At 38.2% G+C, this 25,296-nt stretch overlaps 1 protein-coding gene across 1 annotated transcript in view; it reads left to right on the top strand.

Moving 5' to 3' along the window:
• The window catches only part of POLR3B (RNA polymerase III subunit B), an 81,045-nt gene that overhangs the window by 39,212 nt on the left and 16,537 nt on the right, over positions 1–25,296 (top strand). The window contains exons 18-23 of the mRNA XM_064455867.1: positions 448–546; positions 4,080–4,207; positions 10,525–10,734; positions 12,587–12,745; positions 14,179–14,296; positions 15,968–16,110. Coding sequence (XP_064311937.1) covers positions 448–546; positions 4,080–4,207; positions 10,525–10,734; positions 12,587–12,745; positions 14,179–14,296; positions 15,968–16,110 — 857 coding nt within the window. The remainder of the gene's footprint in view (positions 1–447; positions 547–4,079; positions 4,208–10,524; positions 10,735–12,586; positions 12,746–14,178; positions 14,297–15,967; positions 16,111–25,296) is intronic.

Below are 25,296 nucleotides of genomic sequence, written 5' to 3'. Positions count from 1 at the left end.
TCAGCTTGGCCACACTAAACTAGGCGCATTCAGAATTAGTTTTGAAACTCCTTGCAAATTCTTAGTTTGGGTGTTTAAAAAAAAAACACAAAAGCTTTTAAATTTAGCTTTAACTAAATTTTGCAGAGCCATCACAGAAACTTACTGCATTACCCTTCTTTTTGCCTACATTTGTAGTGATGATGAGTACATAGAGGAAGATTTTATTTATTTGTTCAATTAAGTAACACTGGTCAGTCAGACTGTGTGAAGCGATGAATGGGCAAGTGGATTAATTTAAAAATATACAGTTTTCTTTAAATATGTAAAATGCACAGAACTTTCCATGTAGAAGTATTTCTCTAGTTTAACTTCTACACATTACATTCCTTCAATATATGTAGTTTTATTTCTGCAGAAATAAAAGACAGTAGAGAAATCTAGTGTAATTTTTTAATTTAACTATAGGAATTTTGAAGACTTCTTGCACGAAGGCCTTGTTGAATATTTGGATGTGAATGAAGAAAATGACTGTAACATTGCACTATATGAGCACACAATTAATAAGTAAGTATGCATTCAAACTAAACACCTGTGCAGGAAAAACTTCCATAGGGTGGTTCTTTGAAATGCAAGCGTATAAATAATGTTACTGTTTTCACACACACACTGCTCCCTTGCTAATGGCCGAAACAACTCCAGGTGAAAGCTAAAGAAGGAAATCTGTTTACACACATCCTAAATTATCCGTGGGATAGCTACAAAAGATGGTTTAGCTTTTGGGAGATCTGTTCCTGCTTCTAACTCTCAAAAATATGAAATACTTAAAGGTATATCCTTTATTTCTCTGGATGTGGCTTTTCTTTGTTCTAATCATTGGGCTGCTCGTCATAAGTAATTTTGTACAATAGGAATCGAGAAGGCAAACAGTTCCATATGTTAAATGAGGATCTTAGCATGTCACGATTGTTACTTGGAAAAATATCTGTCTCACACAGCTGTAGAGGGTACCCTAGACAACCAGCTTACACTGTCTCAAATATTAGAATGAGACCTTCCCTTTGACTTTTGGGTGTGTAATAGGCCCTGGTAGAAACTTCTGCTCATTCTGTGTGTTCTTTACCACATATGCTAAACCCGTTCCTGTTATGTGATTTTTCATTTAGAAAGATTTCCGGATTTGTTGCATTTTTCACATATATGAAGAACCTGGTGCTTTGGGTTTTTTCCCTCTGTCTAGAGATTGTGATTAAAGAGCCCACATTAAAGGGAAGATTTGTTTAAATTTTTAAGTCCTCCTATCTTTTTACTTTTTTCTACTGTTCCTCGGACAATATCCTGTCAACTGAAGGTTGCATATGAGATGTTAGAAGTTATCTCCATGAAATGTTCGATCAGTAGATTTAGAAATTGCATTTTCTGCATAAATGTTCTATCCTAGTCAGGTACTCATGGAAGCCAATAGAAATACATCATTGATTTCAGTGGAGCTGGATGAGACCTTCAGTTATCTTTGACCTTTGCCAGATGAAATGCATTAACTCTGCTAATTAAATTGTATTGCTCCTGCCCAGGCTTTTGAAGACTTTATCACTTTAAGAAATTACTCTTGCATGCTCTTGGCTGGCTTCTGTATACCTGAGCAAAGAAGAGCAGACAAAATTGCTGTCATTTGGGCCAAAATTAAATAACTTCCACAAAGCACCAGAGCTGAAAAATATAAGTTACAGGACACCTGACTCAGCTGGGAAGACTGATGGGAGTGTATCGCATGAAATCACTGTTCAGTCAACAATAGGAGGAGACAGTGAACTTCCAATGGATTAGTGTGAGGAAATGTCTCCACAATAACTGCCAAAAAGTTTGGGAGATTCTTGTGTTGTCCATCTGCTTGTTTTGAATTTAGCTTCAATGTTTGTAGCTAATAGTGCTGTAACTATCCGAGCTTGCACCATATGAGCGCGCTGCTCCCTGTGTTTAGTAATGATATTCCCTACATCCTGAATGGGTGATTTGTGTACCCCCTTCCCCCAGCTGATCATCTTGCATTTTAAATGGTGTGACCATGTTGGCACAACGTGTTCTGGTAATACAACTGATACAATCCACTGTTGTGAAGTATCCCATTAACATTCCTGCTTTTGTAATGTAGGCTTCTTTTAGCTACAGTATCCTCTCTTTACCTTTCCAATCCAATTAGGGGGTTTTCCTTTGGAGGATTTGACTCTATTTAATGTGTTCAATTTCTTCCTTACCCATTTGTAACTCTGATTTTCAAACTCACGAGGTTGCCTTCCTTTCTTGGGCCCATTTCTGGCAGCAGCATTTTGACTTGCAGAAATCGAACTGCTCTGTAAAGTTTGACGGTCTCTCATTAGCACTGTGGAATATTTCATAAGGTACTAGGATCCGTATATATTGAAATAGGATTGACCTCAATGGAAAAATACTTGTGTTGAATACCCTATCTGAAAATGTGCATGTAGTTCTATGCACTAGTACCTTCTGAAGAAACTTGCTAACTTAAGCTTTTTGGTTGTTTTTTTTTTGAGAATTGTCAGCAGTTCTGTGAAGTTCTACAGAATGGGGGAGCAGTCTATGCTTTAGGTTTACTGCTGGCTCTTGAGACCATGTTGCAATTACTTGACTGCAACTGGGATTCTACCATTCGTATTTTCTAAGATGGGTTTCAATTAACATAGCTGCTTTTTATCAAATGGAGAAAAATAGTGGCTATCCTCTGGCCAGCAGGTGATTTGTAGGTTGCTCAAGCATATTTGTGATTTATAAAGATTTCTGGGACTACTAGATAATTTCACTAGGCTTGCTCTTCAGGGTTTCAAGGGTTTTTTTCAGCTTTCAGAATTAATTTTTTTCCAGTAGTACATACATTGTTTATGTAAATTCCTGCTAGTCCTTCTCTTCAGTCTATACGTACTTGTGGGTAATTCCTCAGCCTTTTTGAGCTTGTGATGCTTTGCCATTTTTTGAGTTTTGCCATAATAAAGATTTTTCCAGATTTTTCCATTGCAAGGTCTTAAAGTTTAGTAATCGAATTAATTTGTTGAACTACTTAAAAAAAATCTTTCCAAACGACCTCCAAGACAAGCCAAACATTAAAGATGGGATTTTCAGAATGCAGTGGGTTTAGGTGTGTGGGAGAAGCAATGTATGCCTAAACCCAAGCTCTGTGTAATAACTCCAGAACATTGTGAAAGAGATGCTTTGGATAGGCTTAGTTATAATTATCTTTATTTCAAAATTTCCCATTTCCTAGTTACTTATTTTGATTTAAAAAGCAGATCTGCTCCAGCCAAGCTTTACTGTACACTCTGTCCTCAGTTATTAGTCACTACACTTGCATCCCAATGCATGCAATGATTTAATTGTCTTCACTGAGCATGGACTTTCTCCTCTGAAGTTCATGCCAGGTAGAACAAATTTTGTTATCTCTCCATCTTTACTCCTTGTCCCTGTCTTTTTACTTCTCATCAGTACTGTCTTTTAACAATCACTTCCAAAACACTTGCAGAGCTTTTCAAATAGTGTTTTATTATGCCATATCACCCGTGGCACTGGATCTGGTTTGGACACAGATGCTTTCGCTCTAACTGATATAATATAACTGACCTTGGAAAACTAAAACTACAGAGGTTTTTTTTTCAGAACCTGAATCTGTCTTGTTCTTCCTTCTTCCACCTCCCCAGTGGATTTCTAAATCTCTGAGATTGGTAATTTGATGCACAGGACTCTCATTACATGAGAAAACATTCCCTGAGGCATTTTGGGTCTTGCTGTGTAAACTGATGTTGGATTCTTACTGAACTCCCTCAGGTTGTCATTACCTGGAGGCTTTTTCTCCATGATGAAAATTCATAAACCCTCCTTTATTTCTCCTTCATTTCTTTTCATGTGGAAACACTTAAAGCCAAAAGAAAGGTGTTTAAAAAAAATCCCATAGTGAATCCATATTTTGAGGTCCTACTGACTTATGATCTCCTGAACAGAATTGAAGTATTATGATATACTACTAAATTCAATAAATTCTAGTTAAGTTGTTTGTTCACAAGGCTGCTATAACTGATACTCTTTCTTTTAAGAGATACAACACATTTGGAGATTGAGCCTTTCACGCTTCTTGGTGTCTGTGCTGGGCTGATTCCATATCCTCATCACAACCAGTCCCCAAGAAACACTTACCAGTGTGCCATGGGGAAACAAGCAATGGGTAAGACTTTTTTTATTCCTTTCTGGAGTGTTACGTAGTTTCTGAAGCTATGTAGCAAAAGTAACGAAACAGAGAAATTCTTTCGAAGTTCATGTAAAAGCTTGGCTAGGAAGACGAGTAGAGCATTACTTTAGCTTTGAGAAAGGAAGAATTTACCTGTGAGAGTTGGAATAATTAAACGCAAAAAATGCCAGTCTGTTTTACTTAATGGAGACCATGTCTGCAGGTCTTAACACTTAAAATGAAACTTGGAGGAACTGGGGCACCATTATTTTTTGACTGGGTTTTTTTGGGTAATCGCCATGACTTTCGGTTTTTCAGTGTAGCTGCAGGATTGGCAGAGTGGTGTTTTTTCACTTTATGTTGCAATGTGCTGTGGGTTTCCAGACAAAAAGAGTTTAAAAGTATTCTCACAAAGAGAGACAGAGCACGGAGAGAGGCGAATTTCCCTGAATAGTTGAGTAGGTGCCCTAAAAATAAATAAATAGTTACGTTGACGTTAGAAAGTAAGAGGAATCAAAATGTGAAAGAGTGCTTAGTTACTTGAACGCTTCCTGCAGCCGTAGTTTAGATGTTGGGCTTTTTCTGTTTTGGATGAAGAGGGCAAGTAACGTCTTCTCAGCAAAACGACTGAAACAGAATTAATTCCCTGATCACTTAATAATTATTTTTGCAAATGTGATAGCTGGTCATTAAAAAACAACCATTTGGTAAGTTTGCTGTTGTGGGTAATTGACATTAGGTAAGTTCTAATCCTTCCTTTAATACACAGCTAAACTAGCATTAAAGCATCCAAGTCATATGGCCCGTGATCAAACCAGAGTGAGTCCCAAGAAGAACCCGACCAGTAGTACATCAGTTCAGACAGCTGTATTGAGACTTGAGCTGTGCATGCCAGTTTTACGTCTTGTATTGATGGCTTGCTCACAAGTTGAGAGCTACAGCAGAACCAACTCTGTGCCATGAAAAAACTACCACTTCTGTTAGGTTTACTAAACCATTTGTTTAGTGCTGTGTGTTCGAAACTGAAACACTGCAGCTTTTGTGAGACTTTTGCGGCAAAATTAATAGCAAAGTAACTGCCTTGTGCTGAACTGTCATGTTCAGCACATCAAAATAGCAGAAAATAGCAACAGATGCATGTCCTCCCTTTAAATTTAAGAAAAAAAAAAAAAAGGAGCTGTGCAATCTTTTGCCTTACAGTTCTCCCCCATCCCATTATCTTTCCCCCACCCCCGAGTCTCTATTTTATGACTATTAGTCTCAGAAGGTTTGGTTAGTTACCACACACAGTTAAGCAGGATCAGTGTGTACAGAAAGCCAATTCAGTATCTGTGGAGTTCTTTTGTAGTTTTCTGTGTGAAGGTTTTTTTCCCCGTTTTGTTTTGAGTGTCATTTGCAATTCATTGTCTGTGTTTTCTGAGGTTGGTGTATTCAGCTGCTTTGACCCTAGGTCTTGCACATTTAGCTCCTTGGATACAATCCTCTGACGTTCCTGCTGACGCTAAGAACACAAAAGCCATTGAATATCTTGAGCAATAAAAAAAGCCTTTGTTTCGGTTTGTTATGACAAAACACCTGACTCAAAGAATAAGCAGCTAGATAAAAGTACATTTAAAAAGTTGGCACATGACCTGAGCTATATTTTGCTCTGCCTGAAGTATCTGCAAACACCTGAAGCTTTTTGTAATAACTGCTTAAAAAAAAGCCATCACAAGTGGCAATATGTAGGGGCAGAAAAGATTTTTCTCTACACCTATTGATCAAATGAGACCTAGAGGATATTCCTGAAACATTACACATACTTTTTCGTGTTTGTACTTGTGAAGACATGTGATGTAGTGCTTCAAACCCCTACCTTTAAGTAACCATCACCCTTCTTGCCTTTTTTCCCCATCCTAAAATTGCAGAGCAGCTCCTCTTCCAACATTGCCACATGGAAAGTCTCACGTCCAAGTCCACTGTGTCACTCCCTTGGCTGTCAAAACCTGGGGTCATGGAAGGAGCCCCAGGACTGATTTGGAAAGGAGAGCCTTGTGCTGCTCAACACTGACCCCCTCTGACCTTGTCACAGGGCTGTGCCAGCAGCTTTGGACAATCTTTGCTCTTTTTTTAAGCAGCATCAAGCTAGGGAAAGGTGTGAAAGCACAAATAAATGGAGGATGGACATCAGAGCTCGAAAAGGGGTCTGTAATCCAGTATCCCTGGCAAGTGTTAGGTATTTAAATATTAATGTTTCTGCAGGATAGCATTAAATGTCCTGAAAAATACCTCCCTTTCACGGGCAGAATGAGTCATCTTATTGGAGGACGAGGGCTTGTGCTTAGTGAGCAAACTGGATTTCAGTGAAATGAAATTGAAATTAAATCCCTCTGTTTTGGCATAGATAATTTACCATGTGTTGCAAGTTGACCTGTAAGGCTGAGGGCAGGTTATGATTATGTGGCAAATACAACTTTGACATTTCAGTGCAAAGTTAACAGTAGTGGCTTAAAATCTGAGAAGTATTTAAGATTAAAATACGAGATTCTGTACTGTTTGCATTCCATGTGTTGCTAAAATGTTTAAGGGGGTCAAAGGCTCCTACAATTAGACAACTAATTTTAAATGGAGCTTTTCAAATACATTAAGACATAGACCGTCAGTTTTACACTGTACCTCTGTGACTGTGAAGTGTTGTATAAAAGCCTAATGTAAGAAGTGAAAACATACACATTTTCCTGCCAGTAATCCACCATATTGCACATGCGCATCTGTGAAAGCAGCAGTGTGGGTACACAAAGCAAGCTGTACGCTCTCACAGACCAGCCGTGCACTGCAGTTTCAACCCAAATGTCATAATGCAAGTACTAAGTAAGGAAAGGAGGGTTTGGGTGTTAATTATTACTTTAACCGGTGAAAGAGCAGAAAGTATTGGAGGGGAGGGTGGTAGGTGGGTGAGAGCTTTGTTGCAGTGGCTTATGTTGAAGCAACTTCTTTGATATTCAAAAAAAAAAACAACAAACCCTCTTACTGTGTCATGTACATTCTGCTTTGCTTCTGTGAAATAGCAAAGTCCTTTATATACTGCTTTGCCTTGTGCTATAACCAACTGTATGTGTTAAAATAGAGCTGAGAAGACAAATGCACTTCAAGAAACCCAGTGCTGGGGCTTGTTGGGTTTTGACAGTTGTGAAAGGCATGTTGGTGGGCTGTGAGCTAAAGTGCTCCCATATTTTGTACAGCTAGCCTATTGGGAGAGAATCAAAACAAACGTCAAAGCAAAAACGGCTGTAGCTGGTTGTTGCAGCTGGACCTGGGTGCTTTGCAGCCAGGGCTCAGTTCTGCTGCTGCTCTTCAAAGAGCAGCGTTTGTGCTCTGCAACACGGTCTCTTTTTGCCAGCTCTTCTCTCCCTGGTAGCAGGCACAGAAGTGCTGAGACAGAAATGAGCCAGACTACTTCTTCCAATTTACCCATAATCTTTTAAAACTGACTTCTTTTTCTTTATATGGTGAAAAGAATATTTCAAATGCTGAACATCCAGATCACTTAATACACGTACTGTGAAAATCTCTCTGAGCTGAGTTGGAGCCCCCTCCAAAAGGTTTAGTGCAGCAGTTAAAAACTACTCCTTTCTCTGGTGGTTTGTGCTCATATAAAAGAACAGAATAGTAGAAAATCCATTGTGAAATCAGGAGAAATACAGAAGTACAGCAATTCTTTTCTTGGCATGTGCAGTAAAAGCCCTTTTGGCTCATATCTTAAAAAGATTGATTTCTGTATCCTTGTTAATTTTGATTGTATGGTTTAATGTCGCTGTAAGTAATACACCAGAGAGTTGGATAAACAGTTATTTTAGCTGGCTGTTTGCTCTGGTGAGTTCTCAAAACTTTCTGTGTCAGAATAACAATATCCCATTTATGCTAAATATCAATAGATAGCATTTTTGTAGTGATTACTTCACACTGAGGAATGATCAATGGATACTTCAAAACAAAAAAAAAAAAAAACCAGCTTGTCAGGAAAAGGAAGAAAGGAAAGAATGCACACGTGCATTCACAATATACCAAGCGCTGAGAAAAGCAAGAAAATGATCTTTGTTGTATCCAGGTCAACCTTGTGTGTTTTGGTTTAAACAGGGCTAATTACCAATGAAAAAAAATTGGTTCTTGCTGTTGGGATAATTATAAATGTGGGTCATTGTGAGCAGGGTTTGTTATGGTGAACTTTAATTATACTTTACTTTTGCTTGGCTGTTTGGCTGAAGCAAACAAGGGCTCTGTTCTTTAAGAGAGAAAACAGAAATAAAGCTAGTGACTTCCTTCATTTCAACGCCCACACAGAGGTCTCGTCCCATCACATGAGTCCTCAGAAGAGAGCTGCTTCTTAATTTTAAATAAGCAGATTGTGGTTTAAGGCTGTGGTTTGTTTGACCAGTCTAGAGAAGGTGCTATTTGTATAACCATTAAATCATACCAATTAGGACAAATATTGCTGATGTACGGCATGCTTTTGGCTAATTTATTTCACTTGTGCTCTTGAATCATTCTCTAACCAGTTTCTTTCCTGCTAGGGTATCAGTCATTGATATGTATGTGTACATTTTCTATGTGTCTAATACTTAGGCTAAGAGAATATCAGAAGTAATAGGGCCTTTAGATGGTGGGCCTTGTGAGGGGTGACTGGGAAGGTCTTCAGTGTTGATGAATCCAGGCCCTATCAGCTTGCTTCTTACTGGAGACAGAAAATACTGCTCAGGGATGATTAATTTCCTTCTCCAAGAAAAAGGCAGAAAAGCAACTGCTCAAAAGCAAGAGACAAGTAAAGCCTGTCAACTCTACCAAATCTTCCTCGCCGTTTCAAAATGCGGTGCCCACGTCTTCAAATCCACTGTCTAGAACCAAGGAAAGTCCAGGTGTGCAAGAGCTGATTATAACACTTTATTTTCAGACTGTGTCTGTTGAGTTATCTCCCCGTTCTCGTCCTTGGGAAGAGTAGACCTTTGGTGGTTTAGGAGAGAGAGCTTAGCACCAAGGACAGGATAGGTCTTTGGAAATGCCAGTGATGCTGCCTAGTTTTAGATATTTGATTTTCTAGCCATTTTATTAAAATGCAGGCATTTGGAAATTGCAAGTAGATGCATATAAAACGTGAAGCTGGCCTCCCCTAAGAGCAGGTTTGTGTTCAACTGTACTATATTCTGCTATGTGAAGTCTTCATTATACACTGGCTGCTTTGACCTTTCCTTGAAAGCAGTCAGCCTCTGAAATTGCAGGAGAAAATGGAAAGGTTTTGAAAGACTTGCCTCCTAAGCACAAGTACTGCAGAATATTTAGCACTTAAAACTTTAAACCTTTAACTTTTCAGACTATAATTTCTTAATTGCTTAGAGACATAGCATAGTCCTGGTACAGCAAACTCTAATAACATACGATTGCCTTAACTTTTGTTCTGCTACACAACGGTTTATGTTTCCCTGCTGGGTGTTAATTATTTTTTCCTCAGATTTCAGAAGACACTTTGGCAGTCTGATGGGACAGGGCCAAAAATTTCAGTCTCAAGCTGGGAGGTCTATACAAAGGATTGAATTCTGAACCGTAAATTTAAAATTAATTTCATGTAAAAAGACAAATATATTGAGTGAACTTCTACTGTAGTCTTTCTAGCAATGACGCCTCTAATTTCAGAAAGTAAATCAGTCTTGGCTGCTGCTAACTATATGCTTTGTTCATGCTTTGTGGCATTCTAACACAGGCTGCTGTTGAACTAATTATTGCCCAGAAAAGGAAGGAAATACGATGTGGAAGATGCAGAGCTTGATCCACAGTTCCTCTTGAACTCTGTGGGAGTCTTTCTGTTGATTCTCATGAAATTTTGCATCAGGTCTATGGAGCACAAGTTCAGCTCTCCAGAAAAAGTCTATGGCTATTAGAACAATAAAAGCAAACTTCGTACTTGCGGTTTTATTCAGTGTCATGATCTTAAAAAGAAATCTTACTTGCATTCGGTCATATAAGGCCTGACTGATTTCTTCTGTAGTTGTTCTTTTTATCTCGATGCTTAGTTTTTCCCTGTTTAAGAAGAAATAAATAATTCTTTCTGGAAGCTTAAATTAAGAAGCCACCTACATCTTTGTTTAAACATAATAATGTAAAGTTGTTTTCATTCCATCTCTCTTATGATTTTTTCCCCTTCTTTTCCTGATGAATTTCTGTGATTAGATTAAATTCCTCAGTTTGTGGTTTTAGTTAATTTGCATTTTGGTAATTTTTTTAGCCAAAATGTTTCTAGGACACTCAATAATGTTCACACACTTTTGTTTTTCTTTTACGTATAGGTACTATTGGATACAATCAAAGAAATAGGATAGATACTCTGATGTATCTTCTAGCCTATCCACAAAAGCCAATGGTAAAAACAAAAACAATTGAACTGATAGATTTTGAGAAACTGCCTGCTGGACAGAATGCCACAGTTGCTGTGATGAGCTACAGTGGTTACGATATCGAAGATGCTCTTGTCTTAAACAAGGCCTCTTTGGACAGAGGTAAGAACCATCATTTCTTTCCCCACTTCTCTAATGTGTTGTCTGAATACATGTTTTAATAAACTCATTGTCTCAAGGTGTTATCCTGTAACAACTCTTATTGCAGTTACAAATAGTACATCTCCGATTAAGAAATCAAATTCCAAGACTGCTTTAAATGTTTTTGTTTGTTTTCTGCATGAATAGTGATTGTAATTCCATGCTTGCAGTAGTGCAGTGAAGTTGCCAACATGTGGATAAACTTCTGAGTATGGATATTCTGAGAAGAAATGGCTAACTGGTCCCTTTTTGAAAATACTTAGCTTACAAAATATGTAAGGTATTAGATAATCTGTTCTGTTGGGCTTGCTTTTTAGGTGGTTACATGAACCTTTGTTCATTACTGACAGAGGGGTCTCGTTATTTTCACCAGTAACAAAAGCAATAGATTAAATTAGACTTTTGAAAGTATTTGGGAAAGGAATAAACATGTGGCAGTTTGTGTAATTGTGAACTTGATGCTCTGAGGGAGCAATAGCAGTATTGCCTACTTTCTGAGAGAAAATAATAGTATTGTCTAAAGCAAAATAATTTAGTGTTTATTCAGAGATAAACTAATGACCCGCTTCCTTAAAAAAAAAAAATCTATGCATGCAGTGTATTTTAAGTAAAAGTACATAAGCACCAAAGAGAAGTTAACTAAGTGAAATCAATGTTTGTGCTGGTCTGGCCTGTCACGCTCTCCACAATTCTTCAGTGCTTTATGTTAATGCTGCTGGGGGTTGGAGGAGAGTTTCCTGAAAACTTAGTCTCTCTTCTCTGTCTTTTCTAAATAAATTCCATTGAGAGAAGACATAGTGCGTGTGATCAAATTGGTTTTAGTTTCGGGTGGCCAAAATCAGGTTCTTCCATGACTTTATTCCTCCACACACTCCGTTCCTCCTAGTTGCTAGGCAGCAATAATAGTATTCCTAGACATGTATCTTTGGCATTAATGTCTGCTGCATTTAATTTATGCCTTCTTTTCTAAAACAACAACAGGCGTGATTTAAAACTGAATGTTTTTTTTTTTTCTGGTAGACTGGTAACATTTACAGGGAGAGCTGTAGTGCTTGTCAGGAGTCACTTGACATAATCTAAAGATATAGAGCTACTGTATGTGGCCTCAACCATCTTTCAAATGAACCAAAATAACGTAGGATTATTAGAAAGCCTTGCTCTTGGCTGTCCGTAATTCTAAATGGGATGAAAGTGTTTAATATTGTGGCTCGTTGCTGTACTTGGAGAGAAATTCCAGAGATGCTACTTTTCTCATCTAAAATCCAGAACAAACCTATTTTATAACAATATATGTAATTCAGAATTCTTTCAGCTGGGAAAAAGTGAGTAATGTGGTGATTATATGAAACATTCAATCAGTACTTTCCTGGTAGGCTAGCTTGTGTCAGCCATAAACATGAGTAAAAGTTCAGGTTTCTTAGAACTCCCGAAAGGAAGAGGTGCTTTTCTCATCCTGTTACATCTCTTCTCCTATGTTATGTCTCCCTGTGGACCACCAAAGGTAAGAGAAGTGATGCGTGTGTGTGTGTGTGTGTGCGCACAGAGGTATAGAAGGGGATTAGCACAACTTCAGAATTGGACCATAGTCCAATTGTCTAAAAAAAGTAACGTGCATGATCTGATTTTTAAACTGTGAGCTACTAGGTATCCATGTACAATGTTAGGCATATTCAAGACAATGAATAATCTAACTAATAAAAAATATTTTATATTCTGTAGCTCAGTAGATGGTGCAGCATTCTTGTTTTATTCTGATAACATGATATAAAGAATCTTTGAACTCCTAGGCAGATGAGTTTGCATTACATTTTAGGTTTTGGAAGGTGCCTTGTGTATAAGAATGCCAAGTGTACATTGAAACGTTACACAAACCAGACATTTGATAAAGTTATGGGTCCGATGTTGGATGCAGCTACCCGTAAACCAATCTGGCGCCATGAAATTTTAGATGCTGACGGTATCTGCTCTCCAGGTATGTCAAACTACATGTTCAGTCATTGAGTGTTCATAATCTGAGGTAGAACTTAATATTCTGTTAATATTTCTTGTGCACCTTGTTTTATACTTAGTGTAATTAATTTTTTTCTTGAAGGTAACAGGTTTTTAACGTTTTTTAATTTTCCATTAGTTTCTGAAAGCAGCGTGGTACCAGCCATCGGGGGTTTTTCTGTGCATGAGAAAAGGGAGCTTTAATTTTAAGTAGAAGAGTGAGTCTTTAACAGTGTGAATCTATTGAAGCATTAGAACTTGTATTCTTCTTACATCTTCAAACTGGCAAACTTTTAATACTGTAGGTTTTTTACTGTTTGTCTCTCATATGTTCTGTTGTTGTTTTTTAAGGATAAATTCCTTATTATTCTGATTTCATAAGTCAAAACATCCTAGCATGCTGTCAATTAATGCAATAGTTTGAGAAAGTAAAACCTTGTGTGTTTAACACTTTAGAAATATGTTTGGAGAGAGATAAGAAAACAAATACAATTGCATTTAATTATGAGGATAGGTGTATAACTTTCCAGTGGAAATAAATTTGAGAAAGATTCCTTCCATACTGTCATCCTTCAGTTAGGAAACAGCTTAATAGATCTGCTGAGATCTAATAAGGAAGGTGCTATAAAAGGCACAAAACTTAAATCCATTATAGCAACACAATTGGGTCACTTTTGCTCTTTAGCACATCACAATCGAGCTTTCAAAGTTAATAAAAAGGCAAGAATCTTCTGAAATGTTAAGATAGATAGGACTGGGATGGACTCCAGACTGAGGCTGTTCTCAGCTTGTAGGTAAAAACCTCTTTGAAACGGTGTATTTGGACAGAAAAGAGAAATAGGCTGAAGTTCAGTGTAATTTTGTGGAGGAGGTGGAAGGCAGGTACTTGATGTGCATTAGTATCATTGGGCATGCTATGGGTCTGTTTTTCTATGTGAAGGGCAGGATAAGGGAATGGAGGGGAAAACAACAGGTGTATGAGACCAGAATCAACAGTAAAAAAGTAATTGCAAGGAGAAGCTGAAAGTAGTCTTGCACAATTCATTGTGGAAATGATGTAATGTCCAAAACTTAAGTGTGAATTTCTAAAATTTGTCACAGTGTTGCTTGTTGATTTTCACCTTACTTAAGGCAGATGACTTCAGATGCTTTTGTGTATTCTTTAGATCCACGGTATGTTGAATAGCTATTCCTATAGTGCACCCAGCATGCAAGCTATTCTGTTTTGGTTTACCAAAAAAAGGTAGTTTAATGATTCCCTTACCATGCAATATTTAATAAAATAACATGGCCTACTTCCTGAACATCTTCCTCCCAGTTTGTCTTCCAGCTTACCTTTTTTTAAAGCTTAAAAAATATTTCTAACATAAGTAGCCAGATATGTTTCCATGGTGCTTTTTCTCTTGTTCTTTGAAGGTGAAAAAGTAGAAAATAAGCAAGTCCTTGTGAACAAATCTATGCCAACTGTGACTCAGACGCCTCTGGAAGGAAGTAGTGTGCCCCAGCAGCCACAGTACAAAGATGTGCCAGTAACGTATGTTGCATCATAACTTTATACTTGGGGGGTTACGTGGAGGAAAGGTACCTGAGAAAATATTCAGTTCTAGAAAAGGCAAAGGAATAAACTTCCCTCTGCAAATTAGACCTAGTTCTGTAGGTCTGGATTTTTCACAGGATTTTTCAGAGCTTAGGTTATTTTCAGAAGTGCCTAGCCACATAATCACTAGTAAGTTAGATCCAGACACCTGAAAGACTGGAGTTGAAAAGAGAAGGAGGAACCCTCGTGAAGATGTATGTATAGAGAGGAATTACTCAGTAGGTTCTCAGGAGAAACCAAGGAGAGACCTAAGACAGTGGCAGAGGGGAGAGGAGTCACTCATGAATGAAGTGATGGGGAAACAGGTGAAAAGCAGGATGAGTGGGAAGGCAGAGAACACGTGTATTAGTGAGGGGCACATCTCCTCTATACCGGCTCCCACAGAAAATGGCCAGTGCTGACTGGTGCTCAGCCTTCACTTTTCCAGGCAGGAGGCCAGGAGGTGGAGGCCTTATTTTCTCAGAGGCTGACAGTCAGCTCATCTGGCTACACCGTTTAGGCATTCTTTACCAAGACACCAGTGAATGGGAAAGGACAGTCCCTACGAGTTTTTCTATCCTGTCCTTAAAGGACAGGAGAGGGCTTCTGAGGCGTGGGATGAAAATTTTGCAGTAAGCGTTAAAATAAATAAATAAATGACGAGGAGTTTTCACTGTTTTGTCAGGAATAGCCTTGACAGTTTGGTAAATTAGCAAGCAGTTACAGTGTTAAAGAGCAGGGCAAGCAATTGGTGCCCAGATCAAAAGGGGCAGAATTAGCTTTGCTGTACTTCTGTGTGTTTCATAACCAATAGAAAGCTCTAGGTTTACTCCTACAAGATATTAATAAAGTAGTGGGGCAACAGTGTGATTATCAAGAGAAAAGAAGTAATCCTGCCAGGTAAAGACATGGATCTGAGTTTAGGTGTCACAGTTTGGCCATCTCAGCTACCCGAACAATGAGACACAATAATCTCCTAAATAACGTATTAAAATTTGTTCTACCCTCATTCTGCAATATCTAGAAAAAAGCTGATAGCAGTATAATTTTCTTTTCCTTCCTGCTCTGTCATGCCTACCTCTTTTTCTTCCCCCACCATCACCCCTCCAAAATCTCTGCATCTCGGACTCTAGAGTTCATCTCTTTCTGTATCTCGTACTATGTTCTGCCCGTGTTTTATTTCCACACCTGCACCTGATGAATAGTTTGACTCAGGATATTATGCCTTAATTTTCTTCTTAAGGTCTCGTGGTATATTCCTTAAACTCTCTTCTTCAGCTATAACTCTCTATGTGGCTTTTGTTTATTTAACTGAAGATCCAGAAAATTGCAATATACCAGGAACCTTTCTTCCTTCAAGGAGAGCCCATGTGGCAAAAAAACATACCTTGTTCTTTACAAGTTCAGCTTCATTCTCCCTTTGTTTCTATTGTATCTCTTAAGCCTTTTCTTTTCCAGAAACATACTGTACTCTGGAACTTTATAGATATATAATCTTTGCTCCATTGGCCTCCCATATATAAGTACCATGAAGACTACAGTTTAGCCAGAAGCTTACCAATACAGATACTTGTTCGTAACTTGTTAGGTTCATAGGTGTAAAAGTAATGTTTTGTTTTCTTGTACTAGCTACAAAGGTGCGACTGATTCTTATATTGAAAAAGTAATGATTTCATCAAATGCAGAGGATGCTTTCTTGATCAAAATGTTGTTGAGGCAAACTAGACGTCCAGAAATTGGAGATAAATTTAGCAGTCGTCATGGGCAGAAAGGTAAGCTACACATTTAATAAAAATAAATGCATGTTGGGTATGCCTCCTACACATACATAATATCATTGTGCATGTTTCCATTGATTGGTTCAGATCTTTTATGAATGCAGCAATAGAAGACCATATTCCTTTTTTGGTTAAGTTCAACTAATTTAGCAGTGATGTTTCTGGAACTGAGGAGAGGAATTGGCAAATACAACTCTGTGTTGACTTATGAATCCGGAAAACACAGTAGCTGCCCATTTTAAACAAGAAGAGGGTTTTGAGTTTTGTTAGGGTTTGGTTTTTTTTTCCCTAGTGTGAATTTGGTTTTAGGTGACCCGTTTGTCAACGGGTTATCAAGAGTGAGATTGGAGGAAAGAGTGAAAGGGCATATTCTGAATGGACAGAAAAGGCAGAGGTGGAATGGGATGTTTGCAGGTCATCTGTGCAGGTATATTGCTCTAAAGACAAGACTGCAGATAGATCGCTCAGGGCCATGGTGTAAAAGGGAAGTAAATCAGGAATGTGACTAGGAGTGCACCAGCAGAGACCAGAAGGAAGGGGAAAATGTTTTTTAAAGTACACCTGGGACATCATCTGGGTATCTACTAGGAAGCTGCTTGGTGGCATGTAGCTCTCTAGTGTTATAAGTAAGATAAAAATCAGGAGCCTGTTTCCATATCTGTTTAAAAAAGTAGTGGATTCCCTTTCACCTTAATGGCAAAAAAAGGTGACTCAGAACAACCTATCTGAATCTCAAAGACTGGGAGTTGTGGGAGGGGTGTTTAGAAGAAAGTGACTGAAAATAGTCTGACTGTAACTAACTTAAAAGCATGTTTTGATCCCATTGGTCCCAATGTGGGACAAGTTTTGACATGTTTTCATTTATCTGTACAGTTGTAAAATCTAGATTTTTAGTACTTTCAGCATGACCTTCTGCCTTACTGGATGTGCTGTGCTAAACCTATTACCCAAATGTTGTAGTCTTGGTACATTTTTAGATCTTATTTTGGTTTGAGAACATTGCTCAGACTCTTTGTCAGATGTGGTGGGGAGACAAAGAGGTTGATATTAGCAAATCCTTTCCATTCGACTCCTTTCCTGTTACTGGGTAAATGTGATACTGTCTTAGTAACTATTGTAACAAAAAAAATCCTTACTTCCTTGCTTTGATTTCTGAGAAACTGGAACAAGAGCATTGAGTATAAAGCATGCCAGCCTCTTGCATCTGGTAACATAAGTGTCTGCTAGGTCTGCATGGAGGGCAGAGGGAGGAAACTGAGGAAATAACTGAGGACACTGTTTAGATTTGAAACATTAATACTTAAAGGTAGTTGTAGCCAATGAACTTTGCAGTAATACATCAAATTACGATACTAGCTAGGGGACGTTGTCTTGCAAACAAACTGGCCTTCAAGAGCAGCGTTCTCTTTGTCAGAAGACACATTGAAGAGAGAACGCTTTTTGTTAGGAGAAGCTCCCTGAAGGTGTCCCTTTCAGCACTGTGTGACATGGTCCCACTCTCCTCCCAGCATCACGTTGGGTTTGACCTTGTGCTGACTCACATCCTGTATTCTTGGAGCAGAACCAGAGAGCTCTGTGCGCAAATACGCCCTGGAGTCAGTCAGCACAGAGATGGTACTTTCACAACATCCATATATAGATCTGAGCCAGTGAAAAGAGGTGAAACTGCAATGAATGTCACCAGTACGCAGGCAGTATCCAGCTCTAGATCTCTCTTAAATGAAGCTTAAACAGAATTGTTTCCGGCTTATGCAGTGCCTGTGTAATGGGAAGACGTATGAAGATTGGTTGCTTACAGATAGACCCCAGGCACAAGTAAGCAGTAATTTTTATAATGCTTCATGCCACTATTTACTTCTCTACTCACATATGTAGCCTGAAGTCAAACCTGAGGTCATTTGTGACTTTCTGGGGCTATGGAAGTATATAAGCATCAGTGGCAATGAGGTGGCCAGGTGTAACTGTGGTGAAAGACCGCATCCCTGTTGTGAGATGTAGGGCTAGCCACAGTAATCTTCATTTCTGTAGTCTCCAGGTTTGGTGATCAGGACATCTACCTAGAGCAAACCTATCAATCAAAAGAGGTGAAATGAGTACAAAAGGCAGTAGTTGATCATAACGTCAGCTGTTGCCAGATGTTGCCTCAAGTTCTTTGTGTGTGTTTTCTATGGAGTATGGTCAACACAGGCTTTCTCAGTACATCCATATCTCTCCAAGGTCACCCTTAGTTCCACAGTATCTTACCATAGACCAATAACACTGGTTCTTGAAACTCTGTATTCTGAAGACATCCTTCCATTGTTTCTGCTGTCATTAAGGAATAGAAACTTTTCTGATAAGCATTGAAACTTCTTTCCTCATTGTATTTTCAAGATGGATTTTGAACTAAAAATAGGAAGCGATTCTCACTGAGTCCGCAAGCGATTTGGAAAGCAGTACCTATTGAAGGCTTCAGAAAAGTAAAGCAGCAGCAGTACCTTCTTGACTTCCCTTTTAAAATCCAGTTTGTGCACTACAGCCATATAGGATAGTTTCAGTAATTGAGAGGGAAGATGATTAGCTTCAGAGGCAAACAGAAAGAGTTGAGCACTTGGAATGGTTCAACTGCCCCATTTCTTCCTTCTCTCCAGGAAGATTCACCTTCAGGAAGATTTTGTAGACAGTCTCTTTCAAATAATTTTTCAATTTCATACCCAATGAAGGTGCGTGGTACTTCTAAGCCTATGACTGCTTTCAGATCAAAGACCATTTCTTCGTATATTTTGAGCTTTGTCTAATTAGTCTTTTCTCCTTATGACATGTGACATTTTAATTGCAACTTATTTTATAACAACATGATCAGTACTGTGCCAAACAAATTTTCTTACTAGAATTGAAAAAAAAAAAAAAAATCCTTCAAATGGTATTAAAGAAGCTGCTCCATTAATCCTGGTAAATATTTACGGACGTTTGCATGAAAAATTGAAGCAGGTAAGATTTTTCTGCTAGCTCAGGCTATTGATGTGCACCTATTGAAATAGCTAAATAGGATTTAAATGGAACTGATTTTCATACCTCTCAAAAAAATCAAGAAAAAGGGTGCTCCACAAATCTAAAATCATCAGAGGAGAAAAGGTGGAAGAGTAAGAGAAGGAAACAAAATTATGTCGGGCAGGCGGCAATATGGCTTGAGGGCATGGAGAGCCTTCCATACCGCTAAATGCACATAAGGCATCTCACAGTCTAGAACAAGCTCATTTTAGAGGTCTTGAAGGACAGACATCTCACGAGTACTTTCACTACTCATGACCCTGATATTCATGGTCAAATGCAGAAACAACTAATATGCACTGTACTGGAATCTGGTGGTATTTTCTTTAATATCCCAAAAGCCACAGAAAGTAATATTTTTTTTCCCCGTAAGTAAAATACCTGTGGAAATCCCATGAGAATGAAAAACAATATCCTAAATGCTGTAGAGAACTTGAAGCACACCCATCGTTATGTCTGGCATTGTATCAGGCTAAAATGGCTGATCCCCCATGTATCTGTGCTTTGGACCTATAAAAATAATAACCCAAACCCATCAATTATTCAGAATAGCCAATGTCCCTTTCAGCTTGGTTCTGGAGATATGAGTGGGAGTGTTGCAACAGCTGTGTTTGCAGGCATGTGCTTGTTAGCTGACCAGGACATCAATCTGTAGTAATGTCTTGTGGTTGGAGGAGTGATTGTATTCTACTAGGATACATATTCTTCCTGGTAGTAGACCGCTCAGTTCACTGACTTGTAGTATATTATGGGGAGAGATGATACAATAAATAGGAGAAAGGAGAAATGTGCTTAGTGGAGAAGATACATGTATTAGATACCAAGAAAAAAAATACTGGCAAGAACAATGGAGTTTACTGTTTTGCAACTTCAGTATACAGTGAAGAACAAGATATTGACATTAATCTTAGATTAAAGGCAATGATAGAACTGGAGAAAAAGCATGAAATGGAAAGGGAAAATATTCTTTGCTAGCTGTTTAAAAATATAGCTAGTGTCATCCTCCTCTGATGTCAAATAGGGGAAGGATTGGTCGCAACAGAGGAATATAGACAACTGTGAAACAGAAATCGTAGTACTAACAGTTAAACATTTTCCATTGAGAGAATTTTTAATTAGCCCTGAATTTGTTCTCTCATCTTTGTCTGAATGCAGGCAATTACCACTTGAAGTTTAATTTGTGAATGTTAGCTTTAAGCCCATCATAGGGCCATTTAAACCTATGATAAGCTTAAACTAACAAGTACCTTGATGCAATGAGAAGGAGAGAAAGCGTGTTTCTCTCCTTTTTGTGTTGTCAGTCTTTTCTGTGAAGTATTTTTATTTTCTAGAAGGAATGCATGAAGATAAGATTTGATTTCACAGAATGGCAGTAGTAGTTTTAAAATAATTAAATATGTGCAAAATAAGAGACCGCACAAACCACGTTTCTCAAGTTTTTTTCATGGGCTTTTTCCTGCATTCCGAATTGATTTGTATTCCAAAGCTATACTTTGTCTTCTGCTGAGGCAGAAGGAAGCAGAGTAACAGAATTGGAAAGTGTCTGGGATACGACAGATTAAATGTCACAAACCAGCTTTAGCCTTTTGTTACAGAAGAGGCTTTCGTTAAATATGTAGGTAGATTTTGAAGGCCTCAATAATATAGATCTGTGCTGCTGCCTCTGTATTTGCTGCCTTCTTTGTGTCCTCTCATATGTCAACACTGTATTGGCGAGGGTCACCACTTCTGGCCTGTCCACCACACCCTCTTTTCATTTGAGTCCATGTTTTAAGTACACTTCTTCCAGCCTGTAAAAAGTAGCCTTTCCTTCAAGACCTGTCAATGAAGAAGCATATGAGGAGGAGAAAAAAAACCCAAATGAGGCCGCCACGTTGTGCTGGGAAACACACCAGCAAATATTTTGCTCTGTCTCAACGTTCATCGTCAAACTGGAAGTTGCACTAAGATTTGGGAGCAGGACTGTCACTTTAGTCTATAAACCCTTAAGCTTCTAATGTCTGACAAAAAAAACCGTATACCTACCAGGGAGGACTTATCTTGAGCTGTATGACTTTGTTTTAACTATATTGCATCGTATTTTTTCCAGAAGGATAAAGAAACTTTTTTGGTTAATTATTTAGGTTTTAAATCTTGCATTCTTCAAGCAAAGTCACTTTTCAAGCACAGAAGGCTAAAGGATTGTTAAGCTAAAGAAGCTTCTTCTGAGTTCCATACAAACTAAATTATTATATTTCCAGATTTCCTCTTGCTTTGCTATACGTCACAATGAGGAAAAAGTTGGGTTCCTTTGATGTGAAAAAAAGCAATATATCACTTCTCTGAAAGAACATTTCTCAGTCTCTCATGTGAAAAAGGATTAACACCTCCAACAAAGGTCCTGTAGATCACAGAACTAAGCAGCAATACTGAACAGTATTCCTGAGGAGTGGAAAAACTGTATTTAAGCAAGAGATTGTTTGAACTGGCAAACAGAAGCTTTTTAATAGCTGAAGATCTAAGATAAAGGATTAAACCTTTCTGAAGTATCTGCACTTAAACAACTCTAAAGACAAGGAAGCGAGTTTAAATTCATGAAAGATGGTCTTTGTTTTCCTAAATGAACCGCGTTCTTTAGTGTCAAAACAAAATCAATTCACAGCATTGTCAACTGCATAAACTTTGTGACAATACCGCTTATCTACCAAAGTCTGACCTTGCTTACTTTTTAAAATTTTTACTGGGTTGAGCATCTGCCTTCTGCTTGCCTAACTTCATAGTTGAGAACAACTTCTTTCTCCTTTTAATGGGCACTTGGACAGTATGTATAAGCAGAACACGTAAAGAAAGATGTTAGTTTTGAATAGCTACTTGTGTCATATTCCCCTGCGTTTCAAGTCAGACTTAGTACTTTATCTCCAATAAAACATCAGTGGGTTTATAGGAATTAAATGGTTGAAGTGGTTTTAAAAATAATTTGCTGTTATCGACTGCAGGAATGTGGGATGATTAGTAGTTATTAGTAGAAGTAGGAATTTCTTACCTTATTTTTATCTTCAGAAGTTGAATATGAGAAAATGAGATGTCAGAATGCCATTAAAACTTCTCATACTGTTTTTTCTATTTATTTTTAACAAAACTGCTGCTTAGCTTGCTGTCTTAAGAAGAAAATTACAGCATTTTTTATCTCAAGCAGCAAACAGGTAACCTTCTGACCTTTTCAGTAAATCCTCAACTGAACCTCTGAAATTAGGGTGATTTAGCATTTTATGGCACAGAATAAAAATCTCTAGTTCTGTTTCCAAATAGTGTATCCTGAACACACATTTTATTAAGCTCTTGACTCATTCAGCCATGTGTATTTTGTAAAGTTCCTATGGTTATTGTTTTACAATAGCTGCTTCCAGAAGCATTGTAAGGGTTTCAATTAATCAGCTCTTTGTGTGCTTCAGACTATGCAAATTTATCACATCAGACCATTCAGCAGCTCATGGGAAAGCAGTGTACAAACTGTATTGTCTTCTAGCACCTCCTCTCATTTAGAGTGATGTTTTTAATAAGAAAACTAATCAAGTTTACTTATGCATTATTTATCTGTTAATTTTAATTCTGTTCTTTACCTCTTATGTCAAATGGGATGTAGCAAGTGATATGATAGATCAGTGAATGATTCAAGATTGAACAAAGCTTATGTGATACAGCACTTTTTTTCTTCTGGACCTGTTTTATGCTTAGTTAGCCAACACGATATGTAATTAGAGTTTTGAAGCAGATGTACATTTTTGTTTAGCCTTACTAATTTTTGCAAATCTTTGTCACTTGTCCGTGATATACGGCGCTGTGTTACAGCTACAGCTCCTCTTAATTACATGACATAGTCTTATTTCTCAGGAGTACTTCCAAATTCTGGCAAATCTGGTAAATCTAAAATAGCCGCCTTTCAAGTTAGTTTTAGCTCTTTTACCACCGTATCATTAGAATAAGTAAACAAGCACATTTAGTAATGCGCTTCTTTTTATCTTGCTGATAGAAACCGGTATTACTGCTGCTTCTATTCACTTAGTCTCCTTTGCTCTCTAATGTCCCTCCTGCTGGTAGTAATTAGTTTTCTATATTAGGTTGTTTTGACTTATTTGATGATTTTTTTTCATTTGGCATGTGTGTGTATAGAAGGCATCTTATCGTAGCCGGTGAAAAACTTTCCCATACCGTTGTGTTTTGTCCCTGCCCCCTCCCTGCCATCCCCCTTCCCCCTCGCTGCTGAACTGCGGTTTTACAAGTCTGTGTATGTTCGTGTTTGTCCGCCAACTGTAAAAGGAACCAGATAAAAAATACCAATTCTGGAAACCTGAATTTCTCCTGATTAGAAAAAGAAACTCTTAAAGGACAAAAGTGTGGGGGTGAGGGGATCTTTATGCTCTGTCAGGGCCTGGTGGAGGTACATGGGTGTTGAGGTGCTGTAGGGATTGATGCAGATAGCATATGTGAGGATGGGGGCCATCATGCATAGTCAGAGGGCTGTCATTTATTGGCTGGCATACAATAGCATTGAAAAACACTGCCTATGGCTTTTTTTATACTTGCATGTTAAACCAATGTAGATGTCTGATTTAAGTTTATTCTCATTTAAACTGTTATCCTTGCAGTAAACTGCCATGCTTAGTAATCCACTTTTTTTTTTTTTGAGGGGGATATCTTAAAAGAATTTGTTAGCATTTTCACTAATTTTTCATCTAAGCTGACGTTATGAAATTGATACACAAAGTGTTTTTTCTCAAATTCAATTTGATTTTCTGTTGAAAAGTGAGAGGTAGCGAGCTGCTGGATGCTTTCTTGCTCAACCAACCAACCCTCTTGTTAGTCCACACACTAAAAAAACATTTTGGTTTTTTTTTGTCTGGAAAAATAATTGCAGCCTTTTCTGGTGGTTAATGTTTGATTCTGGTCCTAGATGAGAACCCTAATGAGTATAGGTGAGAGCAGATTCAGGCCCATTGCAGTGTAGCATTTAGTCTGAAATTGTATTGCTAAATTTCAGATGCAGCATATAAAAATTGTGAGGGGAAGAGCAATGAACGCAACCAAACTATCTTGTATGTCCTGTGGGAACAATTTTGATGTGATGTCTAAATCAGTAACAATTAGGAAAACTTAAAAACCTGTAGTAAAAGCCACAGAGCAAAGTTACCTACTAGTTTGATTGTGTCCTATTTGTGAATATTGGATGGGGAGTAGTTGAGCAGCTCAGCTGTGAAACTCAGTTTCTACTTGGACAGGGCAACATTTGGAACTTGAGGCGCCTTCAATCCAGCTTCTTCTTTTCTCCTTTACTGTTTTATTAACCAGTTCCAGGTGATAAGTGCACTTATGTGGATTAATTCACATGGTCACTTTTTCGCAGCTGCTTGGCAATGCAGAACTGCTAGGCTTGCCTTTTGCTGCCCAGTTGCACACCCCGGCTCAGTGATTGGGACTGAAAGAGAGTAGCAAATTCAGGAGCTTGCAGCAGTGCAGACCTGCAAATGTTAGTCTCAGAAGAGCTTCTGAAGGCAAGTGACTGCGAAACGCTATCGTTTGCATTTTTAAATGGATTTCAATTACTTGCTTTTCGAAGTAGCGTTATATGTAGGAAAAATGTCTTTCAGCTTTTGAAACAGTTTTTTATGAGAAAGAATGAACTTCCATAAGGCAGAGGGGAGGAAGCAGCTTCTCTCTGTCCTGATCTCTGAATATACATGGGAGTGCTATAAATCTGTTATAAACTCAGTGACTTCTCAAAATACAGAAGCTTAGAATTGGGGTTTTATAGCTGTCTCTTTTTTTCTTCTGTAAAATAGAAACTTTATAAATGGCCTAGTGAGCTTCACATTGCTGGATTCTGTCTAAATATTTTGTTTTTAACTTCTAAGCTCATTATGCTGTCTTTGTGTTAACTTGTATTAAAATCTGTCAGCTATGACTGGTCTCATAACCACAGTCAGCGGACCAGAATAAGTTAATTATTTACTTGTGTCACTAGTGCTCTTCATCTAATGAAATGCACAGCTGTGTTAGATCTGCAGTTGGGTGTGTAGGTCCCATTGTTATACAAGTCAGCGGAGGGTAGAAGCCGCTATGATGGAGAGCCCTCAGTTCTTTCTGCTGTTCTGCCTTTCTGTGTCGATTTCATGG

The sequence above is a fragment of the Phalacrocorax carbo genome, chromosome 1 (genome assembly GCF_963921805.1).
Source record: "Phalacrocorax carbo chromosome 1, bPhaCar2.1, whole genome shotgun sequence".
Taxonomy (NCBI): Eukaryota; Metazoa; Chordata; class Aves; order Suliformes; family Phalacrocoracidae; genus Phalacrocorax; species Phalacrocorax carbo.
The sequence above is the reverse complement of the archived record's forward strand: the minus strand, read 5'-3'. Positions and strand labels throughout refer to the sequence as shown.